We start from the raw sequence: 21,269 nt of genomic DNA on the forward strand, positions 1-21,269 counted from the left end.
TGGGGAGGTGTAACATGGGGATTAGCAGCTAATAAAAGTTTGGGGGCTCTTTTGTTCGGGGCTTCCATCTTGTTCCACCTTGTGGTAGGTGGGAGTCCTGTCGCGACAGTCTTCAATAAAGACCAAGCCTACTGGCTGCTGTTTTGCTCTAGTATTCCTAGCTGGTGTCCTTGTTTTTTGTCCAAGGGAGCCCTCAGATTTCTCTGTTAACAAGGGGTAGGCAACCTAAAGCCTGGGGGCGGGATCCAGCCCAATTGCCTTCTCAATCCGGCCTGCAGACAGTCCAGGAATCAGTGTGTTTTTTACATGAGCAGAGTGTGTCCTTTTATTTAAAATGCATCTCTGGATTATTTGTAGGGCCTGGCTGGTGTTTTTACATGAGTAGAATGTGTGCTTTTATTTAAAATGCATCTCTGGGTTATTTGTGGGGCATAGGAATTCGTTCATTCTTTTTTTTCCCCCAAAATATAATCAAGCCCACCACATGGTCTGAGGGACGGTGGACCGGCCCACGGCTGAAAAAGGTTGCTGACCCCTGTGCTATATGTACAGTGGTACCTTGGGTTAAGTACTTAATTGATTCCAGAGGTCCGTTCTTAACCTGAAACTGTTCTTAACCTGAAGCACCACTTTAGCTAATGGGGCCTCCCGCTGCTGCCGTGCTGCCGCCGTGCGATTTCTGTTCTCATCCTGAAGCAAAGTTCTTAATCTGAGGTACTATTTCTGGGTTAGCGGAGTCTGTAACCTGAAGCATGTGTAACCCGAGGTACCACTGTATAAGGTTATGAAGATTTCAAAAGAACCAGCATTTGTTTTGTGCTCTTTATATCTTCTCTTGTCTATTTCTTTTTTTTTAGAAACTACTTCGCACCTTGTTGAATCCCATTTGCCCAGCTGCACAAAAACTTATTGCATGCTCTTTTTTTTTGTTTTTTGTGATGCCACACAAAATACGTCCAGCTGCACCTCAGATTAACCCTGTGTGTAATGTGGTTTAGCAAACGAAATTGGATGTGTCTATCTCTAACTAAAACTTACAAGCCCCTGTTTGCAGAGGGTGGGTTTTGTTTGAACTGGATTGCTTGGGTCTACAGGCAGCTGAAATTTGGGTCAAATTTGGTTTTATTGGAACCGCTTGTCTTAATAGCACCAGTGCTGATTGGAGAACATGGTTCACCCCGCTCAGGATGTTGGCCACTTTGTCTGAAGTGCAGAGGAGGGAGTAGATAGAAAATGGTCAAAAGGGGAATGGTGATTTGCTGAAGGGAACTGTGTTTTTTCTTTATTTTTTATACCAGCACTTCTCTACATTAGTCATGGTCACAAGGTCAGAAAGTTTATGCCTGAAAGAGTGAACAATGCAGTTTGCCTTCCTCCTGACCCTCACATGATTGCAGACAGCAGTTTTTAAAAATTAGGTTTTATGTCTTACAGCTTTAAGCAGCAGAAATGGAAATATTTATTGGGCCTGAATTCTACATTTTTAATTATACGTACTGTAAAAGAAAAATACTTACCACAGTTTCATTAAAAATAATATTTATTGGACCAGAATTCTAGATTTTTAATTATATGTTAAAAAGAAAATACTGACATACCACAGTCTCATAAAAAAAATAAATCAATGTGGTGCACAACAATTTATATATGTGCAAAGACATGTTGAAAATTAAAATCACAAATCCCCAGCTGACAATTAATTAATTGTCTCATCGCATTAAAAAGTTTTTGGCAAATTATTAAAAGTTGTTATAGAAGATGCCTGCTGCATCTGTATTGGAAGAGCATGAAACTGGATTATGCAATCATGTCCAAAGTCCTGAATCGCTTAAAAAATATATGGTTTGCTTCACACCGCAGTTTGAATACATTTATTTTCTTAAATTTATACATGGCTTTTCTTCCATCATGGAACTGGATGTCATTTGATCAGTTCTGCTGCGGCAGGCCCACTCCTTCAGGAACCTTTTTTGGCACGGTATAAATGCCACCAATCAGTCAACCAATCCCATCCAGGTACTGGCCAGACCCAGAGCTGCTTATCTTGGATGCTCTCGCATGGATGCTTTAGCTGAGATTCCTGCTTTGCAGGTGGGGCTGGGCTAGATGACCCTTGGGTCCCTTCCAACACTTAAGATTCTATGATCTTCAGCAAAATAGATGTATTACATGCCTTCAGGACATGCCTTGAGATTGTATGCATCTAAGCCCATTCATAAAGGTGAGCATGTCAGACCAGAACAAAGAACATGGGTTCAAATCCCTGCCCTGGCTTGAAACTCCCGGGGTCCAGACACAGCTTTCCAACCTAGTAATCCTCACAGGGTGGTTGTAGGGATAAAATGAGGGTGAAGAAAGATCTCTCTGTGTTGTCCTGAATGATTTGGAGGAAGATCACCCAAGCAATGTGATACAGTGGTACCTCGGGTTACAGACATTTCAGGTTATAGACGCTTCAGGTTACAGACTCTGCTAACCCAGAAATAGTACCTTGGGTTAAGAACTTTGCTTCAGGATGAGAACAGAAATCATGCTCTGGCGGTGCAGCGGCAGTGGGAGGCCCCATTAGCTAAAGTGGTACCTCAGGTTAAGAACAGTTTCAGGTTAAGAATGGACCTCCAGAACACGGGTGGCGCTGTGGGTTAAACCATAGAGCCTAGGACTTGCCGATCAGAAGCTCAGCAGTTCGAATCCCCGTGACGGGGTGAGCTCCCGTTGTTCGGTCTCAGCTCCTGCCAACCTAGCAGTTCGAAAGCACATCAAAGTACAAGTAGATAAATAGGTACCGCGCTGGCGGGAAGGGAAACAACGTTTCCGTGCGCTGCTCTGGTTCGCCAGAAGTGGCTTAGTCATGCTGGCCACATGACCCAAAAGCTGTACAGTAAAGCAAGATGAGCGCCGCAACCCCAGAGTCATCCGCGACTGGACCTAACGGTCAGGGGTCCCTTTACCTTTACCAGAACGAATTAAGTTCTTAACCCAAGGTACCACTGTATTTATTTATTTTGTAAAATTTATTCACGGCTTGATTTTCTATTTTAAACTTCAAAGAGGTTTACAAAGCATTGATGGAAATAAAGATTGTTACCACCTCCGCTTGATTCCTATGCTGGGGACAGAGAAAGGACATGACTGTTCATCCTTTCTGGCGCCCCTGCTCACTAGCCTTGCCTGCAGTGCCTGGTTCCTTGTGCCTACCAGGCCAGTGGATAATTGCAGGGCTGTGTTACTGTTGCATTTGTGCACTGGCCAGCTTGCTTCTTCAGCCTGGTTTCCCCCCACCCCACCCCACCCCCAAATTGTTGAAATTCTCTTTGCTGCGTCTCTCCAGGGGCTGTGGAGAAAAAAGTTGTCATTAACCTTCAGAAACTCGATGTTGCTCAGGATGATCAAGGGAACTTTGGCTTCTTCACAATAATTTACAACCAAGGCTTCGAGGTTGTGCTGAACAACTACAAGTGGTTTGCATTTTTTAAGGTAATGTAGCTTCCAAATCAATCAATCTGCACCATTTTCCTCCAGAATATGTTGGGATTAAAGGGCTCTTCCAAACTTTGAAATTCTTGTTGGCAAAAATAATTTGGAAGGAGTATAATTTCCGTGCACTCTGGTTTCTATCACTGTGTTATTTATTTTCTTAAATTTATACCTGACTTTTCTTCCATCATGGAACTGAATGTCGTTTGATCAGTTCTGCTGCGGCAGGCTCACTCCTTCAGGAACCTTTTTTGGCATGGTATAAATGCCACCAATATAAATGCACGGAAACGCCGTTTACCTTCCCGCCACAGCGGTACCTATTTATCTACTTGCACTGGTGTGCTTTCGAACTGCTAGGTAGGCAGGAGCTGGGACAGAGCAATGGGAGCTCATCCCGACGTGGGGATTCGAACTACTGACCTTCCGTTCGGCAAGCCCAAGAGGCTTGGTGGCTTAGACCATGGTGCCTTCCGTGTCTCTGTACAGCCTATTTGAAGAGTGATCAGAGGAGCAGTTCTGGATTGGACAAAGCTCTCCCGTTGAACACATGCTTAGATTCTGAAACTTGCCATATTTTTCACTAAGCTTTGTTGGTCTGTCTTTGGAAGCCAAGAAAGCTGGCAATTCGCTGCAGACCTTCAACTCTCTGTCGAAATGCCTATTTGCTCCTTGCCGTTTCCAGGAGAACTTTAAAACAGGCTTCTGAGTAAGGAATCTCCTGGTGCAAAGGTCTTGTTTACAGGCCTGCCTGTGCCTGCTGCAGAAGCTTTTGGATGGGTCTGGAATTTGTTTTCAACAGAATCGCTCGATAACGGTGGGAGAGGTGGTTGCAGGTGTGAAGGTCAAGCTGGTCCAAAACACAGCCTTGACTCTTCCGGCCAAAGGTTGCCATTGCCCCATGATGTCGCAGGACAGCGGGCATTTATGCAGACTAGGGGTGGTTAGGACTTGCTTGGTGAGACCCTTCTAGGAACATGCAAGACAATGGGGTTTGTTCTCCTAAATGGTAGAGCTTGTGGATGCCTGTTAGTTGACTGTGCTAGAAGGGATCTTGCATGCTCTTTTGAACAATAGCAAAAAAAACCAACACCCTGTGCATAAAAAACTCCTGTGTTCGGGAGCTCTTGGAACAGCCTTCCCCAACCTGAGGCCTTCCAGATGTTGTAGGAGACCAGTGCTCATCAACCCCAGCAAAGCAAGCCCAGTGGCCAAGGATTATGGGATTATGGCCCTCCAGATGTTGCTGCATTGCAGACGGTTGGCTTAGAACATGCATGCAAATTTCCTTTCATCATACCATTTGTTCATTCAATGAAGTATTGTCTACTTTGAGTGACAGCAAGGTTTCAAGCAGAGTCTTTCTAGCTGGAAATGCTTGGTATTGAACCTGGTATTTACTGGGCTACAGCCTTTCCAAGATCCCTGGCAAAACTGAGCAGAGAGGAATGAGCAGTGGTGAATTCCCTTTGCATGTATTCTACAAACCACTTGTGGTGGGAAACTTAAACCTGGGGCTTTGTGGAAGCACTTGAAGTTGAAAATGGTCATCACCTGGAGTCTGTGTATGCAATAATATTATTATTTCATTTACAAATAAATCACTTCCCATAAGGGCATTGCGAAGTGATCTACAATGTATCTAAGTTTTTTTTTTGGTAAAAAAAAAAGTTAAAACAATTGCGTATAGAAGAACAATTGTTATAAATAGTCCCGCACTGCAGGGGGTTGAACTAGATCACCCTCATGGTCCCTTCCAAGTCTACAAAATCTGATTCTGTGATCTAAGAACAGGGTTAAAAACAACAACACGTAAAATCAATTCAAATCCCAAATGGATGTGAACCGGGATAAAGCTTTTTAGAAGGCTTGCTGAAATAACAGACAAGAAAGAAGGACTTCCAAAGATCAGGTGCCACCGTACTAAAGGCTGGATTCTGACCTTGTGTAGAACAGAACTTCTGATAGGATGGCAACTGCAGGATGCCCTTGTCTGCAAAGGTAGTGATCGGTTGGGTGTATAGGGGATGAGATTAGTATATGACATTCAGTGACTATGTACACACACATAGATGTCTAGTTTTTTGAAGCATGGTAGATAAGAAAATTGAGGTTGGTTGTTTCAGAGTTAGTGTGGAACATAAGCAGATTTCTGTTAAAAGCAAAGCTGAATTACTGAGCAGATGGCATTGAAAGAGCTCCATCCCTACTTTGCTTTGGGTGCCAACCATTGTTTGTAGAGACCTAATGAGAAGAGCGTTCTGTTGGAAGAGGTGACTCTGTACACTGCACACTTCACTGCGAGTTGGACAAGTCTTTGTGATATCTGCAGTGCCTCCATGGGGCGATTCATTCCTTAAACCATAACAGTGCCGAACATTTAATGCACTGTCATACCACCTCAAACCGTAATGGCTTGGCCAAAAGAATGATGGGATCTGTAGAGTGCTGAGTTTTTAGGAGATGCCTCATTCCCCTCATAGAGCTACAAGTGTCAAAGCTCCCCTGGGAAAGAGGAGTTGGTTGTTAAGACACTCTGAGAATCGTAGCTCTGGGAGGAGTCTCCCAACATCTGCTTTGTAGAGCATCTATTTATGCAGAAGATCCCAGTTTCAATTCCAAGCATCTCCGGGGAAGACTTGTCTGAAACCCTGGAGAACCTCTGCAAGTCATTTTAGGCAATACTGAACTACATGGTTCAATGGTCTGACTCTATAAGGCAATTGCATATCGAGGATCTGGAAACCAAGCCATATGAGGAGTGGTTGAAGGAGCTGGGTATGTATAGCCTGGAAACAAGACTGAGAGGAGATACGATAGCCGTCTTCAAATCTCTCAAGGGCTGTCACATGGAAGAAGAAGAGTTTGGATTTGATATCCCATTTTATCACTACCCGAAGGAGTCTCAAAGCGGCTAACAATCTCCTTTCCCTTCCTCCCCCACAACAAACACTCTGTGAGGTTAGTGAGGCTGAGATACTTCAAAGAAGTGTGACTGGCCCAAGGTCACCCAGCAGCTGCATGTGGAGGAGCGGAGATGTGAACCTGGTTTCCCAGACTGCGAGTCTATCGCTCTTGACCACCACACCACACTGGCTCTCTTCACACTGGAAGAGGAAACAACCTTGTTTCCTCTTACTTCAGATGGTGGGACCCAAACCAATGACTTCAAGTTACCAGAAAGGAGATTCTGACGAAATATTAAGAACTTTCTGACAATAAGAGCTGTTGAACTCCCTTGAAAGGTGGTGGGCTCTCCTTCCTTGAAGGTTTTTAAGCAGAGGTTTGGATGGCTATCTGTCCTGGATGCTTTAGCTGAGATTCCTGCATTGCAGGGGGTTGGACTAGATGACCCTCAGGATCCCTTCCAACTCTGCCATTCTACGCTAAGGACCGGATCAACGTTGCTGAGAAGCTAAGCCACAAATTCTCCTACACCTCTTCTAAACACACACAAACACCAGGTGCCCTTCCTGGCTTTTTTCTTTTTTAAGAAGCAGCCACTGCATGAAGTTTTCACGCTTCAGGTTATCAGGGGGGGAAAGGCCACTTAAAACCGCCAAGGCTCATCGTTTCACGACGCCTGGGACCAGCAGGCAAGGAAAAGAGCCGGCGGCAAAAGAAGAAAGAAGCTGTTGTGTTTTGTGTTATTGCTTTGGAGGTACACGAAGTTTCCGGGATGCCGTTCCAAATTCATCAAGATCGACGGCAGGCAGCTCAGCGGAGCTTCGGGGCAAAGGAACTTGGAACGTTTTAGCACTGCAGAGCCTACAGTCCCTGCCAGCATCGTGCCAAGGAGGCAAATTTCACCCTTTCTGCAAAGCATAAAAGCAACAGAGGTCTAAAGCGTGTCCCTCGTGTCGAGGAAACAAAGCTGCAGGCAAAACTAAAAATATAGGAAGCATTTGGTGGCTGGGGGGGTATCTAAATCTGGACTGTTACTTCTCTTAATCTGGACACAAGACCTCTGCTGATGCAGCCTAGAATAGCCTTGGCTTTTGTTTTGCTGCTGTATCCCATTGTTGACTCATGGTCCAGTAAGACCCCTAGATATTTTTTGCATGTGCTACTTCTTTCAAACTTAATTTCCATGGGAAGTTGGATTACAGGGAGGAGATGTTTCTTTAAAGACTGTTCACCCCACCTTTCCTCGAAGGAGCTTCAATGCAAGGGTACATGATTATTCCACCTCTCCATTTTATGTAGCTTAGGGCCCTCATATTTACAGGACCACTTCTCCTGGTATGCCCCGCAGAGGACCTTAAGGTCCATGAATAATCATAGTTTAGAGGTCCTGGGCCCTAAGGAAGTCAGATTATCCTCCACCAGGGCCAGGGCCTTCTCATGAGACCAGGGCCTGCAGGATTTAACTTCCTTCCGCAGGGCTTGTAAGACAGAGCTATTCCACCTGGCTTTCAATTTGAACTTAGCCCGATCTTTTACTTCCCTTCCTTCCCCTCCCCTCCCCTTTTTATGAAGATTATCCGCTCTGGGATCCCACAGCTAATTCTCCCCTGGTCTCCTCGCTGGCCCAAATAGGACTAATTTAGCCAGCTAGCCCTGGTGATCCTCTAATGTTTATTGGATGGATTTCCCCCCTAAATTGGTTTTTGAATTCTGAATTTATTGTTATTCACGTTTTATACCGTATTTTATGCTGTTTTTTGTTGCATCAATTAAGTGTTTTAAATTTGTTGTTAGCCGCCCTGAGCCCGGTTTTCTGAACCAGGAAGGGTGCGGTGTAAATAAATTATTATTATTATTATTATTATTATTATTATTATTATTATTATCCTCAGAACAACCCTGTGAGGTCGGTTAGCCTGAGAGGCAGTGCCTGGCCAAAGGAGCTCCACAGAACGCAAGGCTGGCTGGGTGCTTTTCCCCAGTTCGGTAGTTCATCAAAGGGCCAAAGGCAGTCTTAGAAATTAGTCAGGCATGTTTTGTAACTGGTGCTGGTCAAATTGTGACCATGTGGATGCGAGGTTGGAAAGCAAAACGTCACTTGCAGGATCTGAAATATTTTCCTTGAAGCTTGAATTTGTTTTACTCGATGTTTTATTTGTTGTGTACCACTTCGAGAGTTGTTCTTTAAAATATAAAGTGGTGTAGAAATGGAATTACGGTAATTGCCATCATCGTCCCCATTGCAAAAAAGAAAAAAGAGGTGCCTGGGTATTACATTGCGGCAACCTCAACCTAGGTTTACGGTGCCATTCGGCGATGAGCTTATATATCTGCGTTTCTAAAACTGGCCAAAGGTCCTCCGATCATAAGACCGGGGCCTGAGATAGATTCAGCCAATAATGTATTCTACTGCTTAAGTTTTGTAGCACGGGATAAATGGGTGTGTCTTAATCCAGAGTCATACCGTTGCCCCATTTGGCTCATAGGGACGCGGGTGGCGCTGTAGGGTGAAGCACAGAGCCTAGGGCTTGCTGATCAGAAGGTTGGCGGTTCGAATCCCCGCAACGGGGTGAGCTCCCGTTGCTCAGTCCCTGCTTCTGCCAACCTAGCAGTTCGAAAGCACGTCGAAGTGCAAGTAGATAAATAGGCACCGCTCCGGCGGGAAGGTAAACGGCGTTTCCGTGTGCTGCTCTGGTTCGCCAGAAGCGGCTTATTAATGCTGGCCACATGACCAGCTCCTTCGGCCAATAAAGCGAGATGAGCGCCGCAACCCCAGAGTCGTCTGCGACTGGACTGAACCCTTTACCTTTACTGTTTATGCCAGAGACAGCCAATATGAGGCCTTCTGGATGTTGCTGGGCTATAAATCCCACTGACGCAAGTCAGCATATCCCATGGGAGTTGTAGTTCAGCAGCATCTGAACAGCACCATGTTATCTATTCCTGGTCAACACATCTCTCCAGGGTCTCAGATGGGGATCTTTACTAGCCATGCCTGGAAATCGAACCTAGGATCTTTTGCCTGTTGTCAGCTACATGTGTTCTGTGCAGAATCTGACCAGCATCCCTTTCACTTCCCTTCCCAGTATAAAAAGGACGGCTTAAACGTAACCAGTTACTGCCACGAGACCTTACCTGGGTGGGTCCATGATGTGTTGGGCCGGAACTGGGCATGCTTCACTGCGCAAAAGATCTCCCCTTCAGCCTCCGGTGTTCGTGTAAATCAGTTGCCTTTGAAATCCGCTGGAAGGTGAGTGGAAACAAATGCCATTTTGTTTGGTTAATTGTATGCTCTGATACAAAGACAGGAGTGCCTGGCGTGCTCTGGTCCATGGGGTCACGAAGAGTCGGACACAACCAAATGACTAAACAACAACATGCTTTGATACAGGCTCCCTCATAGACCCAAACAGACAGAAGTGAAGCAAGGCCCCCTGAACTGTTTCTATCCCAGCTGATCATTCTAACAACTCTTGACTTTGCGAAATGGTGCCTGAGCCTTTTGGTGGTTACCTCCTCCCTCCCCATACATTTTCCTTTTGTGTCATGTCAAGACAAGGACTGTCTTTCTACTGGTCTTGAAAACAAATAAGTACTGAAGGCCAGTTGATTCAGAAGACTGCAGGCTCATCCTGCTGGCGCTCCTTCAGAGACTGGTAGTGTTTATTTTTGCACTGACATGGGAGAGATGGGACCAATGTTTTGGCTCAGTGTGATGCAGTTTCATAGGTTTCCATAGGTCCATAATGAGAGAGTTCGTACGTTACATCCAAAAAGCGTACAATCCGTGTACTCAAGTAACTGAGCTGTACATGTGATATGTTCAATGAGTGTACAGTCAGTGTACACAACACTTAAGCTGTACAAATCAACCTGTGAACCATGACTCAGGCATGTGTAGAGACATGTTCAGTGCAACTATAGTCGTCAGAATCCGTAGATCTTTTGAGGCATCCTCTGGTTCATGTGTGGTGCCTGTTTTGACCCTCTGATAATAGGGAGCTAGAATTCTGGTATTCATGCTTAAAACCCAGTCAGTATTCAGACTTAAAGGAGCAGGTGGGGCTTATCAGCTTGGGAAGGTAGCCTTGCAGGGACATCTTTGGGAGAAGAAAAGGCTTCCTCAACCTCGGCCCTCCAGATGTTTTGAGACTACAATTCCCATCATCCCTGACCACTGGTCCTGCTAGCTAGGGATCATGGGAGTTGTAGGCCAAAAACATCTGAAGGGCCGAGGAAGCCTGGAGTAAACCCTACAGAAATCCAGAATGGAGTCCCTAAGACAGCTGGATGGTGCCATGTATGCCTCCTCCTGGCAACTCCTGCAGCCAAGCTGGTGCCAAACGTCTTGCTCTGCTTTTCTTTGGACCACATCATTGAGGCTGAGAGGGCAGGGTCTTGCCATCTGGGCAGCCCAAGACCTCCATCCACAGTGCCCAGGCTTGTGTTTCAGAGAGATCATTTCAGTGCTGCCAGCACAGCAGTTTGGCTTCACCCCACGAGGTGCACTCCATTGTCTGACAGATGCCAGAACAACAACAACGTTCATACTTCATATCTGAAACATTGTGGCTTTTCTAGGTACAGAAAGTCACTGCAAAGTCCAGTTAAGGTGTTCCTGTATTTGTACATTTTATTTTTCTGCCACTTAGAACAGCAGTTCCCAAACCTTTTCTTCCACAGACCTCTTAGAAATTGCTGGAGTTCTTGTAGGACCACTTAATGATTTTTCTGCCCATTTTAATGTACTCTGCTGGATGTTGGGTGATTTTTAATTATACCTTGACTGCTCTGTTTACTTCCTGTATGTTGCATTTTTTTGTATTACAATAAAATAAAATACAATATAACAAATAAAAGTACAATTAAAAATCAATATGAATTGTTCATGTAATAGCTGTGCCGTCCTCCATCTTCAACCACGAAGCCACAGACCCGTCAGGGATCACCTGAATGATGCTCATTGAGCACTGTTTGGAAACACTTGGCTTCGAGAGTTGTTCGATTACGTTTTTTTTTATAAGTCTTTAAATAAAATGAGTGTAAACCAGTTAATTCTTGTTCCTTGTTGCTATTAAAACATAGACTGTGAGCAGTGCCGGATTTATATATAAGCTAAACAAGGGACACGGGTGGTGCTGTGGTCTAAACCACAGAGCCTAGGGCTTGCTGATCAGAAGGTCAGCGGTTTGAATCCCCGCGACGGGGTGAGCTCCCGTTGCTTGGTCGCAGCTCCTGCCAACCTAGCAGTTCAAAAGCACGTCAAAGTGCAAGTAGATAAATAGATACCGCACCAGTGGAAAGGTAAACGGCGTTTCCGTGCGCTGCTCTGGTTTGCCAGGAGCCGCTTAGTCATGCTGGCCACATGACCCAGAAGCTGTACGCCAGCTCCCTCAGCCAATAAAACGAGATGAGCGCTGCAACCCCAGAGTCGTCCGCAACTGGACCTAATGGTCAGGGGTCCCTTTACCTTTAAGCAAGCTATAGCTTAGGGCCCACTCTCTTGCTCCCCCCAAAAGGGGGAAAAACCTGGATTTCCAAAATATAAGATAAAAAACAAATAAAATACAACCTACATACAGCAACAGTGTTTTGTGTTGTGTAGGCTCCTGTGATGTAAGTAATGGGCCCCGCCTGCTAGCCTGCTCCCTAAAATATCACTGGTTTGCTCATTTCTATATTTAGGGTGCCTACATTCTGCATGGACTGGTGCATGGCAACATGTGCAAATGGCTTCAGGTCCATAAATTACCATATAGCATATATTCAACACAAAAAAGCAACAATTTGTTGTTGACAAAGGACACCTGGACATATAAAGGGCCCCATTAGCTTCAGTAGCTTAGGGCCTCATCAAACCTAAATCCAGCACTGACTGTGAGGCAGAGATTTCAACTTTAAATGCCCGTCTGTGAAGCACTATGATTGTTGATGGCATTGTCTTAATAACAAAGGGTCTCTTGTCTTGTGGAAGAGTTTCATGAGGGGTTGCGTTGGGCTGTTTTCTTAATAAACCTCTGGGACTTAAGGAGATTCTAGCCTTCGCAAGGCTCCCTCGCCTAACGCGTCGTTTGTGTCTCGACTGCAGATCTCTGCAGAAGTTCTACGTGAACAACTATGACTTCGTAGGAGCAATCAACGCCATTCAGAAATCGTGGAAAGCAGTAGCCTACAAGGAATATGAAGGCCTCACCCTAGAAGATTTGGCTCGGAGAGCAGGCGGGTTAAATCCCAGAATTCCAAGGTAAAGGGGTCGTAACATTCTGACCTGGACGTCACCAAGGGACCATAAACCTGTGGCTGGCTTGTGCTTCTTAAAAGGGTTGGTGGTGCTGAACACACCTCCGTTCACCGTCCTGTGTGTGCACACGTCTGTGTGCATGTATGGAGAGCGAGAAGGAGAGAGTTTTACAGCTCGTGTCTCAGCTCCTACTGCTTTCACAAGCTGTGTGTAAAGGCATTGGTCCTTCCATGGGAAAGCTGTGCTATCTTTGAATGAGAATCGTTCTTCAAACAGCACATAGTTTAAACTACAGTGGTACCTCAGGTTAAGAACTTAATTCATTCTGGAGGTCCGTTCTTAACCTGAAACTGTTCTTAACCTGAGGTACCACTTTAGCTAATGGGGCCTCCCGCTGCCGCCACGGCGCAATTTTTTGTTCTCATCCTGAAGCAAAGTTCTTAACCCGAGGTACTATTTCTGGGTTAGCGGAGTCTGTAACCTGAAGCGTCTGTAACCGGAGGTACCACTGTAGGGGATTCTCACCCACAAGGGGCAGGGATGGCTGCCAACATGGGTGGCTTCCAAAGAGGTCTGGAGGGCCTCGTTAGCTCCTAGACCTGAGATTCCCCGCCTTTTCCTTTTATAAATAAATTCAAAAAGGGGGTAAATACAAAAACAGAATCCCCACTGCCACCCCCAAGGACAGAGCGGTCTTTTTAAGTTTGCCAAAGTCCAGTCTTTTATTTTGGCGCTTGCCATTCTTCAGAGTTATCAGTAAAGTATTTTACAGAACAATGCGTATTTGAACAAAATCATCTTCGTCATTTGTAGTATTCAGTGCATGTGATCTCTTTTGTTAATCTTTCTGATGCATCAATCGGACATACATTCCATTTCCAACAAGAAATGCACAATTCTGTGCCACTCATAGGAGCACTGCTACTAAAAAGAAAGTAATTACCATATTTTTCTCTCTATTAGACGCACCGGACGATTGGACGCACCTAGTTTTTAGGGGAGGAAAACAAGAAATAAGAATGGAACGCAAAGCATCCTGAACTAAGAGGGAGTGCTCCTCCATCTTCGCTCAGGAGGCTTTGTGGGGCTACCCCTGAAGCCAGGAGAGCAAGCGGGATCGATGCATCCCACTCGCTGTCCTGGCTTCCTCTTTAGCCGTGCGCAGCCTCTCCCGGGCAAGGGGAGCCTTCATCTCTCCCCCAAGAGCCGCGCTCCCTTTAAAGAGCGTGCAGAGTGTGTGTGCAGCTCTTGGGGGCTTTTCCCTGAGGAGGGAGAAGGGTAGCCCTCCTCCCTCCTCGAGAAAAGCCCCCAAGAGCTGCATACATGCTCCACGTGGCTCTTTAAAGGGAGCGCTGAAAGAGCCTCCCGCCTGCATTCGATGCATAAGACGCACACACATTTCCCCTTACTTTTTAGGAGGGGAAAAGTGCATCTTAATAGAGCGAAAAATACAGTAGTTATTCAGGTTGCCCTTCTTTTAAAATGGTTAACAATCCCAAACTTGGGGTATATTCTACATGTTAACCCATAGTATAGCTTATTTTTGTAAATACCCACTGCCAGAAGGGCTTTACATGCTCACACTTCCACCACATGTGAAATGTTGTACCTTTCCCATAGATGACCACTCTTCTGCTTGTAGGAAGACATGCAGGAAGGCTGTATGGTCGTCACAGCTCTTGGGTGGTGTTCCAATTCTTCCTTTTGTCAAATAATAGGGATTCCAATATGAAGTATATATGGTTTTATTTCTTTATAGGCCAAAACCTGCCCCTCTGACTGCTGAACTAATGAAACAAGTTTCCAACCTGCCTGAATCTTGGGATTGGAGGAACGTGAATGGTGTTAACTACGTCAGCCCAGTGCGAAACCAGGGTAGGATATATTCCTTTGATATCTTTTGTTACTGAAAGAATCAACAAGGTGTTCTAGAAAAGTCAAATACACAACTTGGATGTACATACCCTACCGCCGGTTCTTTTGAGAGAGATGGGTGCAAATCAGGGTCATTGCACGCTGGGGTACTGTCATCCATCGTGAGAACAGCTAAACAGTTGAACTCATTCACATCATAAAGTGTATTAGCCACTTGACTAGTGCATCGCCCAGAAACCTTGCCTCAGCTTTTGCCATGACCATAGATCAGATGTGGGGAACATAAGCATTTTCTGCTCCCATTTCGGTTTTCCACAGCCTCGTGGTTGAGGCCGGAAGACTGGAGTTTGCTCTTGTGGGTCCCACCCCCCACCCCAGTCCTGGGTTATGAATTGGCCCAGTCTGACACGCCGCCTGCTTCTAGATTTCATTCAACTTAATATTGGATGCTTGTTAGCAGTGTAACTGAAACTCATTAACAGATTACTTTCCTAATTGTTTCTGACAGCAAATTATCATTCCGCTTTTAGCCAGTGATCCCTTGAATTGTCTTACGCCACTTTCAGGTCTTATTGTTGATCAAAGTCATAGTTCTAGGTGTGTGGAGGTTTTTTTTTAGTGGTGATAATTACACCACCGGGTAGGTACGTCATAAATCCCTCCCTCCTTCCATCAGTGTCAGTCTTGAAGGTGGCTAAATGCGGCTGGCTTGGGCCTAACCGCTTCAGCTGATGTGCTCGAAGCAGGCCCAAGAACGTGACAGAAATGAAAATGATGAGGAAAAGCATTCTGTGGTTTCTGGGTGTGGATGGGAATTACATCACTTTCCTGGGCAGTGAGAAGTGGTGTTATGTGCCTCTTTGCTACAAGAAACCCAAGACTATGTGTTGGGAGAATTAGCTTTCAGCTTCTTTCTGGGAACCTTGAGCCCTGAATTCCCACTGGCTCCTTTTTGCTTTCTTTCTCACGTATTTACAGCAGGGGTGTGGCAACTCTGGTCCAGACCTCCCTGCTTGTCCCTCCCAGTGCATTTTGGCCAAACCATGTGCAGTGGGTCAGTGTGCCTGGCTGTCAGCCAGAAGGTTGGTGGTTCGAGTCTACACAGGGAAGGCTGTGGGCAGAGTTCAGGGGGTTGGCTGGGCCAAAAGGACTTTCTGGAGCACCGAATACCTGCCAATCAGTGAGACGTGGAAGCGCATTGGTGTCCCAACGATCAGCTGACTGTTGGGGCATCAGAAGATGGGTCTTGGGGTTGCATCGCTTGTCATCTTTGTGATGTCAGGTGATTGACAGAACGGCAATCCCACCCACCTGCCCTATTTGTTGTTGTTTTTTATAGTAATATTTATTAGCATCTTCATTTTTAAAAAACACCATACAGTTTTTACATTTCTTATCATCTATATTTTGACTCTCTCGAGTCGTCGAATTCCTTCCATCTCTCCAAACTGGCTTTCTAACTTCTAGTCATAACTTCATCCTCATTTCTCATTCCCCCTATCTACCTTTCTTTTTTACTTTCATATTCCTTTTAATTGTAAATAAGCTTTTACTTTTAACCAGAAAGTCAGTCCTGTTAGTGTTGTTAAATGTTTACAATATTCTTTCAAATACGTAATAAATGTACTCCAGTCTTTTTTAAACCGTTGGTCTCGCTGGTCTCAGATTTTCCCTGACAGTTTTGCCAGTTCTACGTATTCAATCATCTCATTTTGCCATTCTTTTCTGTCATAATTTCTTGCCCACCTGTCATATTTGACCTGTGAGGCAATAGGGGGGATAAGGATCTGGCCAGATCTACTTTCCATCCTCTCCCTCTGATTTGCAGTATTTTGCTTCTCAGGCAATAATAATAATAATAATAATAATAATAATAATATAATAACAAATTTTTATTTATACCCCACCCTTCCCGGTTCAGAAAACCAGGCTCAGGGTGGCTAACAACAAATTTAAAACACTTAATTGATGCTACAAAAAACAACATAAAATACGGTATAAAACATGAATAACAATAAAATCAAAAATCAATTTAGGGTGGAAATCCATCCAATAAACATTAGATGATCACCAGGACTAGCTGGCTAAATTAGTCCTATTTGGGCCAGCGAGGAAACCAGGGGAGAATTAGCTGTGGAATCCCAGAGCGGCTAATCTTCATAAAAAGGGGAGGGGAGGGGAAGGAAGGGGAGTAAAAGATCGGGCTAAGTTCAAATTGAAAGCCAGGCAGAATAGCTCTGTCTTACAAGCCCTGCGGAAGAAAGTTAAATCCTGCAGGACCCTAGTCTCATGCGACAGAGCATTCCACCAGGTCGGAGCCTTCACTGAGAATTCCCTGGCCCTGGTGGAGGATTGTCTGACTTCCTTAAGGCCTGGGACCTCTAAACTATGATTATTCATGGACCTTAAGGTCCTCTGCGGGGCATAACAGGAGAAGCGGTCCCATAAATACGAGGGCCCTTAGCAGCGCACCTCATTTTGGAAAGAGAAAGAGAGGCCCTGCTCTCGGGCATACAAACTAAAAGGACAAGACCTTCAAGGGAGTAGAGGCAAAATCGAGAGAGAAAGATGGTGCCTTCTTCTGGACTCCCAGGGCAACAGGCAATCATGGCTGAGCCTTTTTCCAAGCAGGGAGGGGGAAGCAGTATCTCTGCAGCTCCTCTGGTCAATGGATGGGGCCTGGGTGGCCTTTCCTCATTGCTTCAAAGTTCTTTCAGGGAGTCAGAGGGTTGCAGCCCCTCATTGGCCACAAGGCCCCGTCACAGAGGCCAGAGCATGCTTCTTTTCATCTCTGCAATCCCTTTTATGAGCAGAACTTGCAGCCAGAGCCAGGCACTACCTGGGACCAGTTTGCTGTGTTGCAACGGAGACCTTGCTTTTGGAAACTGCTTCCCCTAAATGGATATCCAGGCCTGGAGGATCTGCTGACCATGAAACTGGTTAGAAAGAGAATAGACTTCCTGAACCATCAGTTTCGAAAAGAGTCCTTTCTGCCTTTTAACGAGTCTTTAATGGCTTTTAGTGATTTTTTATTTGGCTGCAGAGCGAGTGGCCTCTAATGCAATTTAAACTGGGTTGCGATTTAATTTGTGGGGAACAGCGAAAACTGGTGCTTTTAGAAAATTAACTTGAGGTTGCCACTGCTAACTCTTGCCATTGTTGTTGTTGTTTATACTCTTAACTGTCAATATTGCCTAGCTGGTAAATGAATGTGCCACCGTCCTGAATAACTAATTTATCTTGCTGCTAATGAGGAAAAATACACCATTGAAGCTTTGTGTATTTCTGCAAGATGGGCTCTTGCAACTTGACCTGCATTCACACAGCAGTTCATTTTCCGTTTATTTCTGCATTGTATTTTACAATGTAAAAGCCGTTGTAAAACTAATGGAATATTGTGTGTGTTTAACACTCATTTCCATGTTGTTTGATTCAAAAAATATATATCTGTTTGCAGCCCTTTTAACCCAGGAAGCTTGAGGGTATAACAGCATACAGTTCTTTCCTGCTATTTTCATGTCGGAATCTTGCTGGAACACAAGTGCACGTATGTGGGAAGGATGAGGGAGTAACAAAGTTATCCAGTGGCGTTCAATTTTGTGCCACACCTCACCCACTGGTGTGCATGAAATTTAGCGTGACATGCTTATATATTGGGCAGAAAGCCATAGTTCTGTAATGCAGCTGGTAAAGGTAAAGGGACCCCTGACTATTAGGTCCAGTTGCGGACGGCTCTGGGGTTGCGGCACTCATCTCGCCTTATGGGCCGAGGGAGCCGGCGTACAGCTTCCGGGTCATGTGGGCAGCATGACTAAGCCGCTTCTGGCGAACCAGAGCAGCGCACGGAAACGGTGTTTACCTTCCCGCTGGAGCGGTACCTATTTATCTACTTGCACTTTGACGTGCTTTCGAACTGCTAGGTTGGCAGGAGCAGGGACCGAGCAATGGGAGCTCACCCTGTCGCGGGGATTCGAACCGCCAACCTTCTGATCGGCAAGCCCTAGGCTCTGTGGTTTAACCCACAGCGCCACCCGCGTCCCTAATGCAGCAGGTACTGAAGTGTAAAAGGAACAAAAGCCACTAGCAATTATGATCAGGAAAACTAGCGAAATGGGATGGGAGGGAAATAAAGCGTAGAATCATCAGAACTTCCCACCCAACCCTTTGCTCAATGCAGGATGCCACAACAACATTCCTTGTGTTGCAAAAACAGATAAACTTTAAGCAAAAGCAGGCAACACGTGGCAAATAATGTTCTAACAATATATACATAGCCTATATTATTTCACAATTCTTAAACAGAGAACATATGATGGAGATACAAATAAAAAAATAAATCAATATTGTATGAACAAAATTGAAGAAGGTAGTCAATCAATATCACTGAGGCCAAACAGGCCTTTCAATAGTCCCAATCCTGTAATCATGCGATAATAGAAGCTCCAACCGCAGCAATTCTTAACAGAGAATATGTAATGGAATCACAGAAAATAATAATCACTGATGCACGAATAAAATTAGACAATATAGTCTATCAGTATTGAAAGAAGCAAACAAGCCTTTCAGCAGTCACAATCCTGTACCCATGCAATGATGGATGATCCAGAAACGTGGTACAGTGGTGCCCCGCAAGACGAATGCCTCGCAAGACGGAAAACCCACTAGACGAAACGGTTTTCCGTTTTGGAGGTGCTTCGCAAAACGAATTTCCTATGGTCTTGCTTTGCAAGACGAAAATGTCTTGCGAGTTCCTGTGGGGTTTTTTTCCTCCCCCCCCCCTTTTTCCCAAGCCGCTAAGCCGCTTAACAGCTGATCCGCTAAGCCGCTAAGCCGCTTAACAGCTGATCCCCTAAGCCGCTAATAGGGCTAATCCGCTAAACCGCTAATGGGCTTGCTTCGCAAGACAAAAAAACCGCAAGACGAAGAGACTCGCGGAATGGATTCTTTTCGTCTTGCGAGGCACCACTGTACAGTTTTTCCGGATGACAAACTTCCGATACTAGTTCTTCATCAGCGTCTGAGTGGTCCTAACAGGTACCTCAAGTAGCATAAGATCAGCACTCACTAAGAAGTGTGGAAAGCTGATCCTTTTATAAATAAATACCAAAAGGGGGAAAATACAAAAACAAAACCCCAACTTAGCCTCCCCCCTGCCAGCCAAGGATGCATCAGTCTTTTTAAGTCTGTCAAAGTCCAGTCTTTGATTTTGGCGGTTCCACCCAACCCTTTGCTCAGGATGCCACAACAGCATCCCTGACAGGTGCTGTCTAGCCCCTGCAGAAATGGTCCCGCAAAGGAGAACCCAGGCCAACGCCGCTCACTAGTCCTTCTTCACACCCTCTTGTTGTATTTTTCCCAGGCTGGGACATGTCCACAAACTCTTTAAATGCCTTTTGCCTCTCTGGCATGTGTGTGTGAGCAGAAGCTACCTTGCCCCCCCTAAAAAAGCTAACATTTACATTCATTGCTCTGCCTTTTTGCTTCCCTGGATGGAGGATAGTTTTGTTGTTGTTTTTTGTAGAAACTGGCCTGCTGTGCAGATGTGACTTTTTTGGCTCCACCCCCTTCTTGCCTCTTGCCCTGCCCCCGCCAGCATGTGGCCCCCAGAAGCTTGCCTAGGAGAGAAAGTGGCCCTCTGGCTGCAGAAGTTTCCCACTTCCTGATTGAGGTCCATTGGTCCATTTGGGCTAGGATGGAGATGATGGGATCACCTTCACCTCTGGGATGTGTGAGAAATTAAATGATGGCATTCCATCCATTGTCAGCTGAACTGAGTGATATAATTGTGGAGTCCTGGGAATATTAGGATGAAAGACTGGCTCTAACTGGCTCTCTCGTTCTCCTCAGCATCATGCGGCAGTTGCTATGCCTTTGCTTCCATGGGCATGCTTGAATCCAGGATTCGTATCCTCACCAACAATTCGCAGACTCCGACGCTCAGTCCCCAGCAGGTTGTTTCCTGCAGCCAGTACTCTCAAGGTAAACAACATGGCAGCACTGTATTCATTCACTGTAACCTGGACCCAAGGGCCTACCAATACTGGCTTTCCCCATTTGTGCTGAAGAACGTCTTCCTCACCATCTAACCCAGCAACAGAGGCTCTGTGGGACTTCTCCCCTCTGTGGCTCGGGGCAAGGGTTGTAGATCAGCGGTAAAGCAACTCTTTTGCATGCAGAAGGTCCCAAGTTTGATCCCTGGCATCTCCAGTTAGGGCTAGGAATGTTGCCTGCCCTAGAACCCTAGAGAGCTGCTGCCAAAAACCAGCATAGGCATAGAAATGAATTTCATCCGTTTCAGCCATAGGAGGTAGTGAGGTTTGGCAGAAGCTGAACTGCAGCAGAATGGAGATAGCACTGATTGTGACGAACCCAGAGTGGGATGGAAACCGCTGTCTCCCTATATCCCTTAGGACATTTGTGTGCATTTGCAGGATAAGAGATCTGCATACTGTTGGCTTCTAGAAATGAAGAGCATATGCCCAACTATTGCATGGCAGCTTTGAGTTACAGTGGTACCTCGGGTTACACACGCTTCAGGTTACATACGCTTCAGGTTACAGACTCCGTTAACCCAGAAATAGTACCTCGGGTTAAGAACTTTGCCTCAGGATGAGAACAGAAATCGTGCTCCAGCGGTGCGGCAGCAGCAGGAGGCCCCATTAGCTAAAGTGGTGCTTCAGGTTAAGAACAGTTTCAGGTTAAGAACGGACCTCCAGAACGAATTAAGTACCACTGTATTTGGGCAAGACAGAAAGATCTCTGCTCCAAG

At 45.5% G+C, this 21,269-nt stretch overlaps 1 protein-coding gene across 1 annotated transcript in view; it reads left to right on the plus strand.

Moving 5' to 3' along the window:
• The window catches only part of CTSC (cathepsin C), a 29,270-nt gene that overhangs the window by 5,486 nt on the left and 2,515 nt on the right, over positions 1-21,269 (plus strand). Inside the window, exons 2-6 of the mRNA XM_083609949.1 lie at positions 3,332-3,477; positions 9,471-9,634; positions 12,473-12,628; positions 14,385-14,500; positions 20,348-20,479. Coding sequence (XP_083466075.1) covers positions 3,332-3,477; positions 9,471-9,634; positions 12,473-12,628; positions 14,385-14,500; positions 20,348-20,479 — 714 coding nt within the window. The remainder of the gene's footprint in view (positions 1-3,331; positions 3,478-9,470; positions 9,635-12,472; positions 12,629-14,384; positions 14,501-20,347; positions 20,480-21,269) is intronic.

Source organism: Podarcis filfolensis (genome assembly GCF_964270895.1).
Source record: "Podarcis filfolensis genome assembly, chromosome: 4".
Taxonomy (NCBI): Eukaryota; Metazoa; Chordata; class Lepidosauria; order Squamata; family Lacertidae; genus Podarcis; species Podarcis filfolensis.